At 39.1% G+C, this 22,397-nt stretch overlaps 1 protein-coding gene across 3 annotated transcripts in view; it reads right to left on the reverse strand.

The window, feature by feature from the left end:
* Window positions 1-22,397, reverse strand: part of dock8 (dedicator of cytokinesis 8) — a 73,692-nt gene that overhangs the window by 50,687 nt on the left and 608 nt on the right. For all 3 annotated transcript variants that reach the window (XM_077560501.1, XM_077560502.1, XM_077560500.1), the window contains exons 2-5: window positions 11,208-11,307; window positions 5,827-6,002; window positions 4,587-4,658; window positions 4,065-4,173 (exon numbers count right to left, since the gene is read on the reverse strand). In XM_077560501.1, the coding sequence (XP_077416627.1) occupies window positions 4,065-4,173; window positions 4,587-4,658; window positions 5,827-6,002; window positions 11,208-11,307 (457 nt within the window). The remainder of the gene's footprint in view (window positions 1-4,064; window positions 4,174-4,586; window positions 4,659-5,826; window positions 6,003-11,207; window positions 11,308-22,397) is intronic.

The following is a 22,397-nucleotide window of genomic DNA, read 5'->3' on the forward strand; positions in this document are numbered from 1 at the left end:
ACGCAATATGATGCTTTGCAGTACAGTGAAACTGGAGCTGTTTGTCAATATTATTGATGAATTCCGCAGTTGCGGCTGGAGCTTCGAAAAAAAGACATCCCATTAGATGGATGGATTGTTAGCTAACAGGATATACAGTAATTGTAGCTTTCTGACATTTATGTTACACACATGGAAAGAGGTTAAATAAATCCAAACCAGGTTTCTTGTCTGCTCTTGTGTTGGGCTTAAATGTGCCTCATTTGTTAGTCAACACAATAGAAATCTATATTATAAATTAAGCCTATGCAGAAGTAATGCACTAATAATTAGAATTCTGAATAACACATCATACAGAGAAGTATTTCTAAAATTTTGGCTGCGGCATAAATGAAGCCTGCGCTTGGCCTGGAACAAAAAGAAAAAAAAATCAAAACAAAACAAAAAAACTATTGATCAAGTAACTGCAAGTAACTTGAAAATTCTTAAGTTGGTGCACTCTACACAGGAAGGCTGTCCAGGGATTCAAACACACAACATTGAGATAGCTAACCACTAAAACACTGTGCTGTCTGCTATGATGGTTATTAGACTTCGTTACAATTAACCAACTGGAGCATCCGCTGCACACAAGTTGCACACAAGCCTCCCAGGCGGGCCGTGACATCATATTGAATTACTCAGTCTCCATAGGCCTAACCATGCCGCTCTTGTCTTTGAACCTCTCGCCATACTATCCCCTAAGCTGTCCTTGTCTCCTTCACTCCCATCACACGTCAATCCCATATTTAGCTGTCAAGAATTGTCCGAGCATCGCACCATGATCCAGAGGCTGCGACAGCAAAACGGACCGTGACGTGCCGAAGGACAATCGCCCCGTTCTTCCCGTCACTGTCACACTCTATCTGGCATGCAGATCATGGGAAGCTGGCCACTCCAATAAAGGCCTTTTTGGTTTGGGTGATTAAGCGGCGCAGGCACGGTGGGGGAGGTGGTTGCCGAGGATGGCGAGGACTCAGATTGGCTGATGCTGCCACAGGCTTAGAGGCCGAGTGTTGGTCAATTTGAGACAAAGGAGGATGGGAACTTGGCACCAAATTCCAGTTGTGTGCCAAGAAAAGAGACTAGGAAGTAATTAGACGAAGATAATTCACTAAAACATGTAGAACCATGTATCCATGATCCTGTTCAGAGCTAACTTAAGTGAGAATGTTTTACACACACCCTTGACAGATCACTTGTCAATCACTGGACAGAATATGACGCTAGTGGTAGACAGAGTTGGAGGTGAACACGAATGCCTTTTTTCCCCTTTGCAAACACAAGGGGTCCTATTTTCGACCCCAACGCAAGTCTAGCGCAAAGTGCAGACTAAATGTGCACATGGGTGGAATTTTCTTTCTTTCTGTATTTTCGTAAACGCACACAGAAACATGCGTTTGCACCGGTTTACTAAAATAGAGGCAAGGACTGTACTTAAAATTTGGAAAAGTAGCACTGCTTAATAGGACTGGGAGCGCTTCTTGATTATTTCCAATTTAATAATAATAATGCATTATATTTAGAGGTGCATTTCTTGGTACTCAAGGACCAAAAAAATGGGATGAGGTGGGGGTGTTTATTTTGTATACGTTTATATGTTTAATTTATTTGTCAGTTTTTTTTATTTATTTTTCGCGGTTTCGCGGCTAAGTAGTTGCCGCATGAAACTTAACCATGATGTCACGTAAGTACGTGCGACGTATATAGCGAGCGACCATTCGGGCAGCATGCCTGTGCAACGTGATGACGTATATTTCGGAGGCAACTGGGCTCGGGCACGGTTTGGTTAGAGCAATGTGAGAGCGGGCCGGAGGGGGACAGGGGAGGAGGGGCAATCAGGTACGTTATGGAAGCAATGGCTCTAGTGTGAGTGCACCTTAAAGCGCATACCCACTTATGTGCCCTGCTTACGCAAACAAAATGGCTGTAAACAGATAGGAACTAGTTAACAAAAGCACAGTCAGTAAGTGTTACCAACTTAGCGATTCGGTCGCTAAATTCGATATTTTATCTAAGCGATTATTTTTCAAGAAATTGAATTCCACTAAGAAACAGACAACATGAACTGAAAGATGTTAACATTGTTTTGTGTATGACAAGAAAGACAGACAATCACAGTAAATTGCACTGTACCGTGAATACTTGTACATGACATGACATGACAAAAGACAATGAGGTGGTAAGGTGTCAACACCCCATTTACAAAGCCATGAAGTTTGTCGAATCATTTTATAATGTTAAAATATATCATCATTTTATTAACGATTTTGTTTTTCATTAAAATTTTAACAAAAGCGCCTACAAATATTTACTGTTAATTCTATGAAAGTCAATGTAAGTTAATGCTGGGGAAAAGCAGTTTCAAAAGTTGTTTGGTATTAGGAGAAATGAAACAAATTCCAGAAGATTAAAAAAAAAGAAAAAGAAAAAAAGCTACATTTGTTTTGAATTATGTTATTGTCCTTTCATTTTTGTTTTGTTTTTTTAAATAATATAATTCATTTCTATCAGAAATTAATTTGTGTGGGAAAAAAATCTGAGATTTTTTATTTTTTTCAGGCCATATTGCTCCAGAAGAAAGACACTGCTGTGTTGTCCACTTTCAAACCCTACCCCCACCCCTCTGTGTTGTCTCCCTCTCAAGCCTTGATCAGTATGGACTGCCATGCTGCTCGAACTAACTACAAGCCCACTTCCCACCAAACAAACTTGCACCAATGGCTGCTTTTTGGAATTCATTGACTTTGAAGGAGTTGTAGAGCCATATTGAAATTACAAAAATATATAAAACATCACAAGTAGTCATGGAATTCTATGCCCCACACAAAATGAAGACGCAACTATGAGCAAGAAGTCATAATTTTCTGACAATAAAGACGTTAATTGTAAACGTAAGAGATAAGATTTTGTACTTTTACGAGAATAAAGTGAATAACCCAAATATTACAACAATAAAGTTGTAGGGGCCAAAAAAATACAGCCTGTGTAAAGTCAAGGAGTAGAACTATTTATTTAGCTCTCGTCTTGCCTCCTACACACCCCATGGTGGAAACACAAACAAGATCAGGGTTTGGCCATGGCAAGCTGAACTGGATGCTAACCTAGACTTTTTCTCTCGTTCAAGTCCAGCGGGCGCATGGAGAATTTGAAGTGACTAACACAATATTAGTGTGACACAACAGCTGAGAGGCAAGTCAGAGGATTACACAATGACACAAGGAGGAAATGAATGAGTCAAGGCTGGAACTTCTTCTTGCCTGCATGACAGAGATCATTACCTAAAGCTCAAGTCTGATTGCTTCTACAGCTGAGTTTGAGATGTTTGAGGGTACATAATATGGAAAATATTTTGATAGCCTAATAAATACCATAGAGTGCCTTCCAACCCATCAAGTGTGAAATGAAATATTAAAAAGCCAAAGTAAATATTTGTATTAGTAGCAGTGGTACTGTATTCCTCAATATGTGTGTGTATGCTGTTGTGCACTTCTGCCCCAGAGTTACATAACAAGGGGTAAAAAAAAAGAAAAGGTATGAACTATTTTAGTATTAAAATCCCCTGTTTCACATTTTTTACATACATTTGAATTATTTTTCTCCCATATCAACACATGACCAGGCCCATCTATACTATATATTTTAGGGATAGACCAATTATTAGTCAGGCCGAATATTGGCACCGATATTTGGCATTTTGGAAAATATCAGCATCAGCCTTTTTGAAAATGGCTGATAGATTGGTTCAGGGAATTATTTTTTTTCGGGACTCTCTGCACCTTCTGTTTTTCTTTGAAATTAAAACCAAGACAGGTCAAACTTAACAATTCAGATATTTTGGAATTTTCAAAAGATGTATTTACTGTAGAAAGTTGTTCAAAACATATACTATGCTAAAATATTTTGACAAAGTTGAGTTGTGTGTCAGTATTGGCGTTGAAAAAATGATACTGCTCTATCTGTGGTATAATTTGAAAATCAAATATGGCCCTTGAGCACAGATGGGTGTTATTAAGCTTTACTTTGCTGAAAGAATTCCATCTTACTGGTGTGTCGTCTTTGAGTGACTGGACGTCAGACTCAAAAGTCTGCTTCTGAAGGAACTTGTGCAGGCCGGATCGCTCCGAATATGCACTCCAGCCATCCCCTTGGCACCTTTGAGGACACACAAAAACACACAAAAGTTTGTGAGTGACGCACAACCTAGAAATAACACGCATGGTTATCACTGATACACCTCTGCACTTGTAATCAGCGTAGATAAACCACACATCAAAGTCTTGCACACAAAGATAGCAGCTGTGTTAATGCATCAGATTAGAGGTGTGTATTATTTATCGGCCTCTCTGTTGTGTCCCGTTTCCGTTACACGATTATGTGCCACTTCTCAAGCAACTCAAGTGTCTGCAGTCACTTTTTCTATGCTTGGGACGCCGCACAAAAGCCTGCACATCCTGCTTAATCTTAAGATTTTTGTTTTCTAATTCGACCCTGCACGCAATTTCATCATTTTAAAGACCAAGGTATTTGTGAAACTAAAGGGAATGGGACTAGTTGAAAGGCCTGACCTTCTAGACACCACAAGCCACGGTTGGGTGTAACTCTTGACGCAATCTCTCACGTGGGGATCCAACTCCACTCTGCAAAATAGAAACAAGATGGAATGATAACACACTAGCAAGAAGAAAAGCACATTCAAACAATCAAAGGTAGAAAGTAACAAAATTACAGATGATAGAAAAATTCTACACATCCTTGTTCAATGACAGATTATTTTGATAAAAAAAAAAAAAAAGAGACCAAGACACATAATTTAAAACTTTTTCACGATTAATGTGACTTACAACTTGCACAACTCAACAATCTTTTTTGTCAAAATGTACAAAATAATCAAATTGTGCAAACTCTTTTATAACCATAAGTCTAGCGATTACAAAGTACAAAAAAATCCACTAAAATGTGCCAATATAAATGCCAAAATAGTGTTTAAAACAAAATCCAATACCGATTTAATAAATAAAACCAATTGTGGAAAAAAAAAATCGAAATTAAAAATGCAATAAAATCATTACAAATCCAATGCACGATGGAGACAAAAAATAATATAAACAAAAAACAAAAACATGCAATCGATATTGAGTACAATAATTGTTTTAATCCAAATCCATCAGTGAGTCAAGAAAATTTAAACTTGTACTCACAATTTGTAATTTAGATGCCATTCTAGTTTGATTGATGTTTTGTTATTGAAGTACATTTCCATTTCTAGATGTACAGTCTCTCGCAAAAATCTTGGTTCATTCCGTTAATTCGTTGGCATTTTTTTGAAAGTCTGTATACCACATTGCAACCAATAAATATTTAGTGTGGCCACCCCTTATATTGCACTTAGTAGAAGAAACCCGTTAAACCTAAATGTAATGGAAACAAAAATATTGTAACGTATCTGTCCTACTATTTATTGCTTTTATCAAAAACGAGAATGGATGAATGAATGAATGAGTGAATGAATGAATGAACTTGACATTCCTCCAGCGATGTCATTTGTTGTAGACATTTTCACATTGACAGGGCACCCAAACATATGTTGTTCTGCAGCCAATTGCTTTTATATTCCAACCAGATTAATTAATTAATTAATTAATAAACTACTAACAAGACTACATTAGACTCATTATTTTTATATAGATGTTCTTACATGATTTGCAAAGATGAATCTTTCTGCTCGGGTATATCTATCTACCCGTTTACCTAGCTATCTACTGTATAGTTCCTCTGCTGTCTCACGTCTGTGAGGCGGCAACCCACCCGTCGTCAGGGACAGGATGCCGAACGGTGCGACACTCCTTCTCCACCAGGTCCACCTTCAGGTCGTCGTCGGGGAAGTCGCCGAGTTCCTGCATCAGGGCGGAGTCGCCGCTTCGGAGCTGCGACATCAGGAACTCTTCCAGGTCCAAAGGATCCACCGCGTCATACGACTGCGGCTGAGGAAAAATTGGGGGAAAAAAAGTTTAGGACAAACAGAGCTAAATACACTTATATTTTTCTTGTAAGTCATTTAGGACAACTGTATGCTTCCAGGCAGCACTGAGATTTAGTGGTTAGCACATCTGCCTCACATTTCTGATGTTCGGGTTTGAATCCCGGCACCAGTCATTCCGTGTGGAGTTTGAGAACATAAATGTTGTGATTTGAACCTGGACATCTGAACTTCCAACACATAGTCATCAGTTTGACCAGGAGGATACTCATCATATTAGCGATCAGTCAAGTGATGAATTTAATTAGGACTGCAATAAAAACAGCATTTGACTAATCTAACATGTTATTTTCTGCTAGCTCTTACCTGTCCCAAAAAAAAAAAAAAACTGGAACAAAGTGGCCTGCATTAGACAGATGGTTCTATTTTTAGCTCAAACCTCGACTAGGCAACAGTCCATCTCACAGTCCCTCTTGCTGTATGTTCTATTTACAGTCTTTAAATCGGGAGAGAGAGAGGGCTTGGAACATAGCGTCCAAAATCATCCATAAACGCAATGAACCTAACTCCAGGTGGCATTAGGTGGCACTTAAAAGAACACCACAGAAGTGGGAGACAATACATAAAGAGCACTGCTTTTGTAACAAAACAAAACAAAAAAATGGTTGCAAAAATGAGCAGGAGATGAGCAGGCCAATGACAACACGAATATTAAATGATGTTGAATATATCAGTACAGTGAACATGTGATGTCTTCAGTAGACCTCACGAGGCCTCAGCTCAGAAAGTAACAGAAAATTATGCTAGTGCATGAAATGTTCTTTTTCTTTGGCGTGGAAGAGGAAGATGAATGATGAGAAACAATGGATATAGTGAGATTCCAGGTTGAATGTTTTCTTATTTTTAACTTTATAGCGATGTTAACTTCTTTCTAAACTTGTGTGAAAAGTAAAAAGTATGATATGTGACTCACCTTTGCAATATGTGCTTTCCATTAATTATTAAGTTTAACTTAACTCTGCTTCCTGAAACATTAACAATAATTAAACCATAAACCAAGAAAATTGTATGAGCTAATTTTCTAAACTAATGTTAACATATATTTTTGGCAACAACTTTGACACCCTGGATGAATATTATGTCCATTCATTCCAGTGGGAAAAAACTAAAATCAAGGAGGCTAAATTCAACCCTTAAGAATTTACCTGTGCTTTTCTAAATAATATACAGGAGAGAAAGAATATACAAGTTTATACAGTGCTCAACATAAATGAGTACACCCCAACAGAATATTTAGAAGGCCCACTTTTCTTTAAAAAACAATACTTTCCTATGATATCGTACTACAAAATACTCAAATTAGATATGTAGACATGCACACACAAAAAAAGCAATTTTCCAACAACTTATTTTTAATGTTGCAAAAACAAATGCACACAAAAATGTATTGTATTGTATTGTAATGTAAGTTGCATTTTAGATGAAGAAGATTCTAAATCACAACAATCTTTTTACTTCAATATTACCAATGCTTAATTCACAATTACATACAATTTCACTTGTACAGTCAATCAATGGTTTAAGATGGCCTCAGTTTGACCCGGGAACAGACAATCTGTATTACTGCAGTAAACTGAAATGAGTCTAAAAATCTGAATTAAAAAAAATCTTCTTGTGGTCACTCATTCGCAAAATAGTAATATTGTTAACATTTTTTTTTTATATTGTGTTGTCATATCTAAGTATGCACTTGACACTGTTACTTTTCTATTTGCACTAATTCGTTGTTTTTAGAATGTATCTATTTTTATAGCTCTTTCGGTTTATTATACCTATTATTTCTGCACTGTAGTTCAGAGAATTTTTCTCCCACGAATCTGCAGAAATCTTGAGAAATTGATAAAAAGCTTCTTTTTTTTTTGCAAAAGGGGGCTGTACTAACTCACGTTGAGCACTGTAGGTGATAGGCTGAGATAAGAAATGTAGGCTGTATGTACCATTAGATGAAATTAAAATAGAGTGCTAATGGAATGGTAAAAATATCTCAACTAAGTTAACAGACTGAGAAGAGGGAGAAATAACTGCAGGAACATAACATGATGAGTCACTGCTCAACCCAACAATTGAGCGCCAAGCAAATTCCATTTACCTACAAACGTGTTGCTGCACATCAGTCCATCCTAAGGCATGCTTTTTAGCAGCAAATTAGAATGCAGAGGGTAAGTATTAATGTTCAAGGGGTGGTTCATTAGGAGCAGACGTAACCTTAAGCTACTCTTCTGATGACAAGTCAACAACACTGTCTGCATAGTGGCGGTCGCCTCTGCTTCAAGTGTGGCGGCAAACTAGAACAAGTAAATGCAAATGTATGCATGCCTCCGATCAGCTCGCGTTGCTATGTGGAAGCAACGCACTCTTAGTAGTTAATGTCTGTGTATTAACTGTGGATAGAAAAGGTTAAGAAGGTTAAGAAAAACTCAGGAAAAGTCTGCTAAAAACACACACACACACACAATACATAAGATTTAGTAATATCAACAAGCACAATCAAAATGTGATCATTTCAACAATTGAACTAGCTTCTAAACTATTTTAGGACGGTTATCCTTACATGTGCTAAAAGAGAAATGCTGTGCACTTACCCTGCTGACAACTGAAAAGTGACTCAAAAGGGGAAGCGGGCAAAATGGCGCACGCCGGATATGAAAAGCGACAGCGAGCACCTACACTGCATGGCGCTGGCTGTTTTTTATTGAAACTAAGCCATGATTGCAGATCCTCTTAAATATTATCCTCATATTCCTAGAAGCTGAAAAGTGCAACAGATCAGAGATCAACATCATCAAATAATGTATTTCTTTGGGCGACCTAAAGACTTTAAATTGAGCCTTGAAACCACCTAATGTATGATTTCAAACAAACCACAAGACATAACAGGAAGTGACATCAGCTCGCCCTCCCTCCATCCATTAACGGATACTACAGGCACACACAAAAACACATTCAACTTTTCTATTTTAATTAAGCACGGTGTTCTAGTGGGTTGCAATTCTGCCTCACTGTTCTTAGGTTCTGGTTCGAATTCTGGGTAAAGCCCTTCTATAGTTTATATGTTCTCCCTGCGCTTGAGCAGGTTTCTTCCAGGTACCTCCCACATTACAGAAAGATGCTGGTTAAGTATAACGAACAAACTTAATCTAAGGTGTGAATGTTTTTGTCTGTATTGTCTATATATCCCCTGCGACTGATTGGATGGATGTGTCTCTCGTCGGGATAGTTCACACTCGCAACCATAATGAGGACAAGCGCTATAGAAAACTGATGGCTGGATGGATCCATTTCTCATGTGAGTTGTAGAAGAAAATGGGAAAAGCCATGGGGGGAATTCTGAAAACAAACAAACAGGGAAACTGTCATCCCAGAGATTATGGTATTAAAAATCACTCTCCCACATCCCAAATCCGGCCATATTAAAGATTTGCCTGTGTAAGCTGCAAGGTAGGCAGACCCACACCCAGCCTAGCTTCTGACCCATTTCCCAAGCAGGTTAAGGATTAACCGTGTAGCAAGCCGCCGCGAGCTAGAAAATAGATGAATGGTGCGAGGCGTCCTCCTTAATGCCTGTCAGCTGACTCGTTCAAGGATCTTCACCGGGGAGCGAGGGGGGCGGGGTAAATCAAAGGCATGGAGCGTACTCAGTCAGTGATAGTGAGTGTCAGGAGTGCCGCCTCTGAGCTTTGTAAAACTCAGCCGACTCGAGCGAGATGTAGGTCGGCAAATGTGGAGAAGAAGGGCGGGAACAGAAAATAAAAGTGTGAAGAGAGGGTTCACAGGAGTGAGAGTGGTAACAAATCCCTCCGATGGATTACTGTGCATCATCCCGTCAGCTTCACAGAGTCTGAGTCGCTCAGCTTGTCGCCAACTTTACAGCGGACGGAATCTCCCAAGTGTGTAAAAGTACACTTCTAAAGAAGTGCAAACATACTGATTTTTTACATCTTAACGGATTTTTAGAAAATGTGAGACACAAAAAAATGTGTGTGCTTACTGATCGTAAGTGGTGTACTCCATATGACCAACATAGTACACTACACACAAGACTCCTCCTGCAAGCCAACTGTCTGTTGTAGTACCAAGATTGACCTGTGAGTGGTAGCATGGTGTGACGGGGCCTTCAATACGTAGAAGAAGAAATAGCTATTGCTCCATTTCCCATCCCAATCACATTGGCTGTGGATCATCATTTATCAATGTTGATCACACACAAGCACTTGTGACCGAGAAGCAGAAAACTAAAATACTTCTCAACATTCCACATTACAGGAAAATCACTTAGTATAATCTTTAAGCCATCCGACAATTGGGCCTTTAATGACTTTGATCGGAAAGGGAAATGCTGACAATCCATTTAATTGTGTTGACGGTGTCAAAACGGGCTTTTGACAGAATCAACAGCTTCTCTGCAATTTGCAGTCGTGTAATCTAGTGCACTCCGCTTCTCGACAAGATGTGATTACACAGCAATTAAATCCAAACAATTGACCAAGTGTTCTTATCTGGTTCCTACAGAGCAGTTTCCTCTTCATTTCATTTTTATTGTGGTATGATACATAAGACACTAGCACAAACACTCAACACAACTAGTTGCTCCTCTATTTGTGTCCAGCAACGGCTTCGGGTCGTTTCCTTTCACATCCCAATCACAGAATCCATGGCTCATCACAACTTTGTGTTGACCACGCACAAAGACTTGTGATCATCAACACTGAACATTCAGTCATGACAGGACAATTGCTGAGGACAATCTTTCAGAGACATCTGACAATTGGGCTTTTGATTACTTTCAAAAGAGGGTAAAATGCATGTTTTTCAATATTTTTTAAAATAATTTGGGATTGTTTTTTTGTTTTTCTTCTGGGATTTTTTGCACTATTTCCCCCCGATCTTCATGAAAAACCCAAACAGCACTTTCACAGAAAAACTAAACACTCTTGACGCTGCAACACCAAAAAGCCAGAGAAAAAAACAAACTTAGTTGAGAGTTCATCGCTTGAGGTCACTCACTGCATTTGTTTTGTTGTCAAGCAGCGTTCATTTCCATTGCAAGCAATGCGTGAAGTGCAGGATGTTTGTTTTCCTATTTAGATTAATAAGAGTCACATGTTTCTGAATTACATGACACACTCAGTGGATACAAAGCACAACTCACCACTGTGAGGTACGTTGTGGTTGAGGCGTTGGAGTTTGACCGTCTGTGATAATAGCCATAATTCCCACTGAAGTTTCGTCTGATCTCTGCTGATGAATGCCTGGAATTAAAACATGGAGGGAACGGTCAGTGGTAGCATGCCAATGATTTAATGGAAACTGTGACCTTTCAAATAACATCAACTTCATCAGTTCCAAGTTTCAACACACATCGAACATTGTTTAAAATAATATTTATCTGCATACTTCAAACAACAGGGACGTCATAGAACTTACTGAATGTTACAACTCCAGCTCCACTATTGTTCCCACTCGCATTAGTTTGAATTGCTCATCCATGGCGATTCCATTCACACTATTGTTCTCTCCATACTACAGAAGCTCAAGTGGAGGCTTTGTCACGTTGGCACCCCGTGGTATAAATACGGGGTCCTGATTTAAGGGTCAGGCTGCGGCAGAAAATCTACAGGACGTTGCAATGGAGGGTTGCATACATTCAAGGACACTGGGAAGATACAGTGGGTGTGCAAGTGTGGTTAGTTGTGTGTTTGCAATGCCAAAAAGTGGGCAGGCCAGACAGAGAGTGAAAAGAATAAACCAGTGAGGAAGTTTGTTGCAATTCAACCTCTATGCGTCCCTAAAAAACAAACATGAATTAATATTTGTATTGGGATTGACACACTTTTAAAACAGAAGGAAAATGTCTAACAATTGTATAAACCAATGGTTCAAAGTTTGTACAGGGACTTTTATTATTTTGATTTTTGTATATTATACATTATATACACATATTAGTTTTTCTGTTAAGCTTTCCTTTTAGTATAGTAATAGTTCTGCATTAATTCTACAGTGACAGTTACAAATGTCATAATGCTATTAAAAACCTTGCCTGGACACAAACAGTTAATAAAGATTTAATAAAGGTAGCAGTTAAAGCCTTTAAGAAAATAAATTGCATTATTTGCTAAAGGAAATTTTTGGGGGGAAATTAGAACACCCTGGTCACCTCGCATTATGAAATAAACTGTAATAAACTTTGGAGGTTCCACTGTATATGGGTCTATTTTTTCTACAGACAGTAAAAGCTGGCATTTGAAAGGGACGTGTTAACTTTTTATATCCATGGTAGTGCACAATAAGGGCAGGCCATGCCATGCCAGTGCTGAACTCACACCACAGCACTGCCCACTTGTCCATGTTAATGTCTGGTTCCAAATATATATGTAACAAGAGCGGCAATTCCAAAGTGTCGCTAATTACCGCTATAAGGCCAGTCAAAAGTGGAGGAGGACCAGTATAGTAACACCACTCAAGCGTGATGACTCATGATGCATCCTCATAAGATTCAGACAGTCGTTTGAGAAAATGTAAGTGCATTTGACTGTACATACTGTATCTGACAATATAAGCCTCTGGAGACTAAAAGTCATCTATAATGCAGATGTCGACCAAAATAGTCAGAAAAAAAATATTCCTCTTAAGTCGCACAATATTTTAAATAGCTATCACATATGTATTCTGACTTCTGTGGACCATTTTTGCAAATTATTAAAAAAAACGGACCAGCCTCAGTAAAGTGCTAAGAGAAGGGGATGTCTTAGATCTTAGATGGTCCACTGTAAAATCTCTCTGTTTTAATGAGACAAACCATCCAATTACAAACAATGTCACGTGTTATGTTAGTAAAGACATGACATACCAGGAAGGTGAAGAAATGCACGGGTGGGTGAGCGGCATAGAGTTTTCGGAGCAAAGTCCGACGTTAGTCCTGCATTTTATGTATTCACAACTACTTCGCCTAATGTTTGAAAATTGAAACCCATTAATGGATACAGGAAAGGAGCATTAAAAATCATGTTATAGGAAGCAGGCACAAATGCTGTGTATACTACATTCCGGGTCACATTCAAAACTCCTCATACACACACTTTAAGTATCAACAAACATTTTGAACATGTTCAAGGAGTAGACAGATAGAAGCACAAAACAGAAACCAACACCCGAACCTCACCTTTTAGAGCTTTTAGTACACAAACTGTGAATGATTACACCAAACCATTCATGCAACACAAGTGAACTGCAGATCCTGAAGAGGGTTGAGTGTATGACACAGGCAAAACAACAGAGCCAAAATTTCCATAAGAAAAAAGGAGAATTAAACTGATCTCTTCAAAAACCTTTACCAACTGTACAGCCAATTATTTTACCATGCTTAATGGCCATATAAATGTAAAAAATAAGTTTGCTACAAGCTAATGCTAGCAGCAAATGTTGGGTCTGCTTATGTCATATACATTTTGATGTACATGTACATGCCACAGCCTTCTTCACAGTAAACAGGCTATCAAATGAATCTTTTGATGCTCGCTAAAATGATCCCTGGTGAATTCTGGTGAGGTCTTCTGCGTTACACATGAATTTGAGTTTTTGGACAACTTTTGAGTGTTATTTTTCCCCAAAAAAGGACAATTGGGACATCCAACTTTGGAGTACTATCGCACTTCTCCATCTATTGTTTCTGTAGAATATGTGACACTCCAGCCTTTATGATCATTAATATCATCTGTTTGGTCAACTTTGAGATGGGAGCATAACGGATTCATCGTCTTGAACTAAATGAAATAAACCATTTACGAGAGGTCTATAAATGGTAGACAACCTCTGTACTGCAAGACTGTGGAATGCTCTGGTTTCACTTTTATGCAGCTACTGAGCCAATACAAAAAAAAAACATTCAAGTTTTTCTGACTCAGACAGTGTATTGACCATTGATGACTGCGCTGAACTAGTATGCGCAGCAATTCAAGCCTTGTAAAAATGTTTTTAACACTCCACTTCTTAAGGGACAAGCCCTAACCCTAAAACCACAAAGTACACCATGAATATCCTTACTACATAGATTCCACAGCAATAACCAAGACAAAGCCCTTACATATATATATCTATGTCACTACAAAACTTAAACTGAAGAAAAGTATTCCTTGCATGTGCACAAGCATATTCACAAGCGCGCCCATTGTGGTTGCCTGCTACCATTCAAAACACAAAGTGCTTGGCTATAAAAAGAGCAGGCAAGTAAAACAGTAATCAGGCCTTGCCAGCAGCACACAGGCATTATTTCATCACAGCACACAAGCAGCCTGTGACTATTGTCTTCATGGACCTTGCCATCGTTTGGCTGGAAAACACCCTGAAAAGCAGATTTATCGAGCAAGTATTTGGCCATGAATCTTGAATTAATTCTGCTAATTTTGTTCACTATAAATGTTGAATAAAACTGCATTTGAGCGATAACAATTGTGAAGAAACCGAAACTGTAGTAAACTGTCTAATATTTGAGCGATAACAAATAATAAAAATAAAAAAAAGACACAGATTGTGCAGTGATAAGGAAACGATACAACAGGAATTACAGGATAGGAAGAGTTATGTGTCGTATCACCATTCTGCTGTGTCAGTCCAGTCAAGGACATCAGGGACTTAGATCCCCGAGAACAAACAGTCGAACACTAAGTCATTTCCCAGACGGCTCTCCCTTTTAGCTTGACGATGTCGTCCCAAAATAAAACCTGAGTGCAGCCAAGCAGTGGTGCATCGGCAACTCATGCTGCAGCCGTGCAGGAGTTATCCAAAATGTTTTTTAACAAGTTAACTTAAATGAGAGGACGACTGGACAATGACAAAGAAGAGACTGCAACTAATGATTAAGTCAGGAAATAGTCACAAATATTGATGCCTGTTTCTAGGTGACATCATCAGGCACAGCCAACACCCTGAAGACAAATCCACTAACAGTCAGTTTACTGTTCTTGAAAACAATACCCATGTAACATCATTACCAAAAATTGTTCTTCGTGGATTATTGCACAAAGACAACACAATTAGACCATGTTACAAATAGGCCTGGGCAGCACGGTGGCTGACTGGTTAGCACGTCCGCCTCCCAGTGCTGAGGACGTGAGATCGAGTCCGGGCTTCGGCCTTCCTGGGTGGAGTTTGCATGTTCTCCCCGTGCTTGCGTGGGTTTTCACCGGGTACTCCGGTTTCCTCCCACATTCCAAAGACATGCATGGCAGGTTAATTGAACACTCCAAATTGTCCCTAGGTGTGATTGTGAGTATGGTTGTTTGTCTCTGTGTGCCCTGTGATTGGCTGGCAACCAGTTCAGGGTGTACCCTGCCTACTGCCCGAAGCCAGCTGGGATAGGCTCCAGCACCCCCGCGACCCTTGTGAGGAAAAGCGGTCAAGAAAATGGATGGATGGATGGATGGACAAATAGGCCTATGGAAGGCCAAAAAAAATAGGGATGCTCGATAATGCTATTTTCAACAGATACCGATAAACAAATAATTTAAATAGTGCTGATGTCGATAACCGATAAGTAAGCCGCTAATTGTTTGCAAAATTAACATAAATACAAATATAATTTTGACTCCAACTATAAGGCTAACATGTACAAAAACATTGAAGCTTGTGTAAAGCACCATGAAGCTGAATTTTATTGATATCTCTGCTTTAATGACAACCAGTAACTCATTTTGAGTTTGCCAAAACAAAACAGTCATGTTTTAAAAGTGCAACAAAAAACTGCAAGGGTAACATTTTAGGGAGAACAGTAAAGAAAACCCACACTGGCGACTGCCATGTCGCAATGATGCATCTTCTGTGAACACAAGGTCACGCGCATTATGATGTCACAAATATGCGACACTACCATAGGAGAGGGGAGAGGTTGAGGAATTGGGCACAACTTGAGCCACAAACACAAAAGATGGACCAACATGGCATGTCTATTATTTTTGGCGGATTTCTTTATTATCTGGTTTATCTGTTTGACGTCAAATTGGTCGATAATTGCCGATAATTATCAGCCACCGGGAAGGGGGAACGGCAATGCTTTGGATGCAGGCAAACTTGGAGATGGGCATAATAATCAAACAATTGGTCAATTGTGTGAAATTACTGATTAATTGTGTGTTGAAGAAACTGAGGCAAAATAGCATGTAGCGTACTATTTGTTATGGGTTGTGGTAGTGGTAGATAAGTGATGGTGGTTGGATGGATGGAAACACATCCACTCCTATCCCTGATGCAGAGGAACTACAATGTCGTCAGAGACAAACAATACATTATACTAATGCCTTATTTCACATAAAACTTGATAGACATGCCCCCAAAGTGTCAACAACTATGTCAGACTTCAAACTATGCAAGTCACAAGCAGCACATGTTGGTCAAAATGTACTTACTCGAATCTTGTATTTACTCGTGTTTCTAGAACCTGCGCACAAGTTGTTTCTCTCCCCCCAATAGCAGCTAATTTTGTTGCGTCACGTTGTCCTACGCTACAGGCCTGCACTTGCTGTGTGTGCATATGGTGTGTTTTTGTCAGCATTTCTGCAATCGTTGCGCAAGCCTTCCTGAATATGTGACAGCATCACCCCACCCCCTCCCCACACACACACATTTTACCCCCTCATAGTGCTACATTCTGAATGTCTGAATGGGAAACTCTGCTCTTGATTATCAGTATTTATTAAGCGTATGTGTCAACCCTCTCCCTAAATCAGCTGGGATAAGCTCATGCCAGAATGGAGAGATGGAATTTAACTCTTCAGAGCATGTGCTCATGAGGTTTGTTACACAAAGCATTACACATTCATTTGTAGAAACAAAGCTTCATGCTTTTAATTATTAACTATGCAGAATATGTGCCAAATTTGTGAAGTGTGCCAATTTTATGGAGAGGGTTGCTTGTAGGGATTTGAATATCTTGCTCAACAACAGACAAACTGCACCATTGTTGCATTGTTGTCTTAGATATTTTTTTTAACTGTGAGGTCGACGAACAAACTACTAGGAAGGCTACTGTGCTGCTATCCAATCCGTCCATCATCCATTTTCTAAAGCGGAAGAGTTGGAGCCTATCCCAGCCAATTGTGCAAGAGGCGTAGATACACTGTGGACTGATTGCCAGCCAACTGCAGGGCACATTTAGGCAAACACAACAATTCCAACTATGCACAATTTTGTGTTCAATTAACCTAACTTGCGTGTTTTTGTAATGTGGGAGGAAGACAGAGTACCCAGAGAAAACATCCCAGCAGAGATTCAAACAAAGAACCTCTCGACTGTGAAGCAGACACACAAACCACTATTTCATTGTGCTGGCCAAAAAAATACCAAATTCCTTATAACCGAAGAAATGCAACGAAAATGGTAAACAATGTGTACCTGACAGAACCAAATATGCTTGATGGTAAATGTCCCTTAATTGATTAGGTGTCACCATCACGACGCAAGACCATGCAAACAGCCCCCCCCCCCCCCCTCGAAAAAGACCATCTTCCGTCATCTGATCCAAAGAGGAAGTGGAAGAATAACAGAGGGTGGTGTGGCGTCCACTTCAAGAGGATTGTGGCAGCGGGATGCCCCCTCTGTGTGTCTCATCCTATCATATGTCTCCAGACTTTAATGGGCCTTAGTGCTATCAGCGCCATCACGACTTTGCTTCCTGTCAGGGGCAGGCACGCACAAACACAGGAGCGAGCCAAAGTGACCAAGACAAATCTTACTGTCAACTTGAGATTCATTCTTATTACATTTTTTGGTATCTTTTTATGGATTTTAGTCAGAGCAAATGTAACTCGATCTGGACCACCCCCATTCACTTAAGAAGTATTGAATGGTGGAGGCCCGACAACCACAGCTGCCCTCGCACCTGTTACCATATGTTCATGATTACCTTACCACCATGCTACTTCTCTTTACTTGCAAACACGTGTTGTGCTATATCGCATTGAACACTTCTTCTTTCTGCCCTTTTTTTCTGCTAATGATGAAAAAACAACATTTTATGGTGAAAAAACTGAAGTGAAACCAGAGCAGCACAATGTCCACGAATGGATGTAGGCCTACACAGGATTTCCTTCCCAATTCATCTGGAAGGGACTAAATGAGAATAAAATCAGGAAAAAGAGAGTGGCTACGGTTTACAACTCAAATATAAGAGACACAACAACTATGACATCCAACTTCATCCGTTACTATAAAATCCACAAAGACAGGTAAACTTTACAACATTAATTTCACAGTTAAGCTTACCAAAAGCTGATTGAACATTACTGCAGCTGACTGTTTTAAAACAAATGATGTGATAGTGAGTGTTAGTACAGCATACTGCTATAATGCAAATACACATACTGAGTGCAAAGTGGCCACTGTGCAAATAGCTGTAAATTGTGTATGACTTGACTTATGACTTGCTTAACCTAAGTAATTACTTCATTTGACTTGCTTGAAATTTAGTAGGGACTTAATTTTATTTGCTTGACTTTTGCCACACTAGCTCGTGATTATCATAAAACTTGAAGGTTAAGATTTAAGGCTTACTTGCAACTTGTAACATATGTGACTTACTTGCACATCTGTGTATAGTCTGCATAAATACAGAATATAAAAAGTATACAAAAATTACTTATTAATTTAATTATTACTAAAAATATACTACCTTGAAATAATGTTAAAAATGGGTACAAAAACATATTATCCGATGAATTAGTCAGTAAGAATGCTGTCAATCATGTGGAACTGAATGTTGATTAATGGTGCCGACTGTTAATTAATGGTGTCGAAGCAATTCAAACGAAATGGAGTACACTACTTATTTGCAACCAGCAAAGGCACCGTTGCTTCAGTCCCAAAACAAAATTTGCTTGCACGCTAAAGAACACGATACTCATAATCAGTGTTGGAAAAGTGTGTTTGTTTTTCTTGCATTGGCTACATTTTAAATTATTTCTCATTCTATTTAAAAAAACATAAACAAAATAATGTTTAAGCATTTTCAATGGAGGCCAAATGCCCATTTCTAGTGTTATACTGATTCCATAAAGTGCGCAATTCATCATGTTTACACAATGACACTAAACTGATAATTATTTATTCTATTGTGATTAAGAAGATCATTTCACTATCAATGGGCGTATCATTGGCACGCGTCCTTGGCCTAACGGCACCCTGCAAGCAGCTGCTCTGCTGGCTCATCACTGGATTCAGGCTGTGGCCCAAAAATCCCTCACATCCTTTTGCAGCTGAGCTCAGCGCTGCACAGTAAAGCACCATCCTTGATGTGTCACGGATTATAAAAAAAAAATAAAAACTGCCAGTTTGGTACATCCCCCCTGGAATGGATAAAGGATTTGACATGATGATGAAAACAGTGGCATGTGATATGAGGACTATTTCTATGCATAGTTACTGAATCTTAGCAGAACTGCTATGAAAATAAATAAATAAAAATAACCAATACATGCTCACAATATACAATGAAGATTTGTTCGATATATCATACTGGCCCCGACAGGGAAAAAAGGTTACATCTATCCAGCACAGAAAACAACGTGCTAGAATATGAAAAACTGTTCTTGTTGTTGTTTTAAAGTTGAAAGTCCAATAACAAATGGCAAAAAAAGGGGGATTAAGACAATGCTGCTTCTGCACTTTATAAACGAATGTTACAGTGAGTAAGCACTTTGATTACTCTGCATCTCTCACATTGGACGACCATGTTGCAAAAGTGGAATGTGCAAACCTCTGCCAAGGCAGAACAATCATAATTAGGATCAGCACCAAACTGTACACTTTCAGAGCGAGGACATACCTCCTTCATATGCCATTTTTCCCCCGTTAAGATGAATGCATAATTCACTGATAAATGTTTTTTTGGGGGGGGACATAACTACAGTGAAGAGTTTACAGGTGTCCAGTGTTTTCCACAGATTTGAAATCTACTTGGGTGGGTGGACTCAGGCGGGGGGGGGGGGGGTGGGAGGCGGGTTCTCAGTCCTGTTACTACGTCTCCTCTAGCCTCATGATTTACAAGTGAGTGACGGTGAGCTAACGTTACATGCGGTATATCCTTTCACAACACGGGTTTTTTTTTTCTTTTTAAATATATTTTTAATAGATTTTCTGAAAAACTTCTTGGGTGGTGGCCAATTTACTTGGGTGGCCCACCCAAATATTAACATGGTGTGGGAAACACTGGGTGTCTTAAAAAAATACTCAGTCCCTAAGGATCAAGAATTACATCACACGTTTCACCCTCACCACCCTGTTAAATGCAAAAATGAGACACTACCCACTCTGTGTGGCTTGATGAGTTCTTATAAGAAAGATAGTGTGAACTGCACACAAGCCCCTGTGACAACAATAAAAAGCAGTTATTCAATGCATGTGGCGCATGCAGCAGAAACATCCCTAATTTGTGTCACAATTCAGCAAAACTCAAGTCAATATTGCTGCTATTATAAATATTTAATATACTAATGTACTTTTAACCTTGTACTCCTTGTCATGGCTGACATAAACGGTCATCGATTAATTTTTGGTTTTCGAATGTGTACCTACTGTGTAGCTGTTCTGTTATTTCTTTTCCCCTAGACACTTATTAATCATAATGCTAATTTGCTGTTCATCGCTGGGTGCTCTTCTATGCCTTAACACGGTTGCAGACAGACTTCTAAGAATAGTGTACTGTACACTTAAGCACTTTTTTGGTTCTTTTGCGACGCTAGTTTTCACATTAGCACACACATTAGCTTGTCTTCCTGTTCTCTCTTGCTCGGTGTGTCATTTACTTAGCTACTTATTAGTTTTACATATTGTAGCGATGATGAAGCCACGCACTTCCCATCATTCTTGTAAATAATTGTATATATACGTAGTTGTATTATTAAGTTAAAAGTTGCTTTCTCTTTATTTGCATTTGTCAGTATGTCTATGATGTCTTTTAAGATGGAAGAGCAAATGATCAGAGGATCAAAGAGTCAAGCGCTATACAAGCTTGAACGCTGGCTTAAGTGAGGCAGTCAATGTGCGGAGTGACTGAGTGTGAGCTGTGGCAGATAGCAGCTCTTGATTGAATGTGCATTCTGTTAACGCTGGTGGGAATAAGACAACTGGAGAGCATCAGCAACTGTCGGCCTTGAACCACATACGAGGGCGTTACAATATCCAACTTTTCGTGTTTCGGAAAACATGACGGGACAGTTTTGGGGGATTTTGGGATTGAGTCTGGGGGGATAAAAGCTCTGAAAAAACACAGTTTTGGCAATCACATCATCGCATTATCTAAAATCTTGATTTTCCCCAGATAAAGATAAATCATTCAGCCCTACAATCATCAAAACAGGACATCTCAAATGCAAACAAAAAACACTATCACTGAATTAAACCTATAACGTCAACACCATGACTCTACCAAATTGTGCCACTTTAATGCTTTAATTAACTTTGGCCCGACCACAGAGATAGATGAGATATAATCAGCAAATTAAAAAGCAAAAAAACAAAACGCAAATACCGTGTATAAATTGGCGAGTGATGAACCGTGAATATGTGGGGTGAACTGTCTATCAAACTAAGAAGAATATCAGAGATGTTTTTAATTATAACAATATATCTGAATGTAACAAAAACTGATTTGTATCAGAAATTCTGTTTTGATTTAATTAACTCAATCGTATGGCACCCCATGTAAGGAAAATTATATTGAATTGTCTTTTATGAGAGAAATACACCACATATAATCATAATCCCAACTAAATCAAATTAAATTGTTAGATTTTAAAATACCAACATCCTTGGATTGCATCGTACCCTATGCATCGAGAGTCATATTGAATCCTCGTTTGGACAGATGCACACCCCTAATATCTACACATGTCATTTTTATTGACACAAGACAATATGCATTTTCGCAATAAAATAAAACCAACATAGAACAAACATGATGATAGCATGTTGGCTTTGCCCTCGGCATGTGTTCCAATTTCTCATGTGTCTCCTTTGCAAAAATAATCGGCCACCCCTGCTCTAAATTGTCCTTAGGTATTAATGGTTAACTATGTTTGCCTACATAGTACATAATATGTGACCTGCGATTGGCTGGCGACCAGTCCAGGGTTTCTCAACTGATTTCAGCTGGGGTAGGCTCCAGCAGATCCACTTCTCCATAATAAGTGGTACAGAAAAAGGATGGATGGATGTGCCAGCAATTTAAAGTGACAGGGACAGAGTCCATAATCTGTCTATCCACTTTTTGGACACACAACAAAGTTTGAGAAAACACTGGTTCAAAACCATCACGTGTCTCACTGCAAAAAGAGGGAAGCGTCACATGCATTGA

This window comes from Vanacampus margaritifer, chromosome 3 (genome assembly GCF_051991255.1).
Source record: "Vanacampus margaritifer isolate UIUO_Vmar chromosome 3, RoL_Vmar_1.0, whole genome shotgun sequence".
In the NCBI taxonomy this organism is placed as follows: Eukaryota; Metazoa; Chordata; class Actinopteri; order Syngnathiformes; family Syngnathidae; genus Vanacampus; species Vanacampus margaritifer.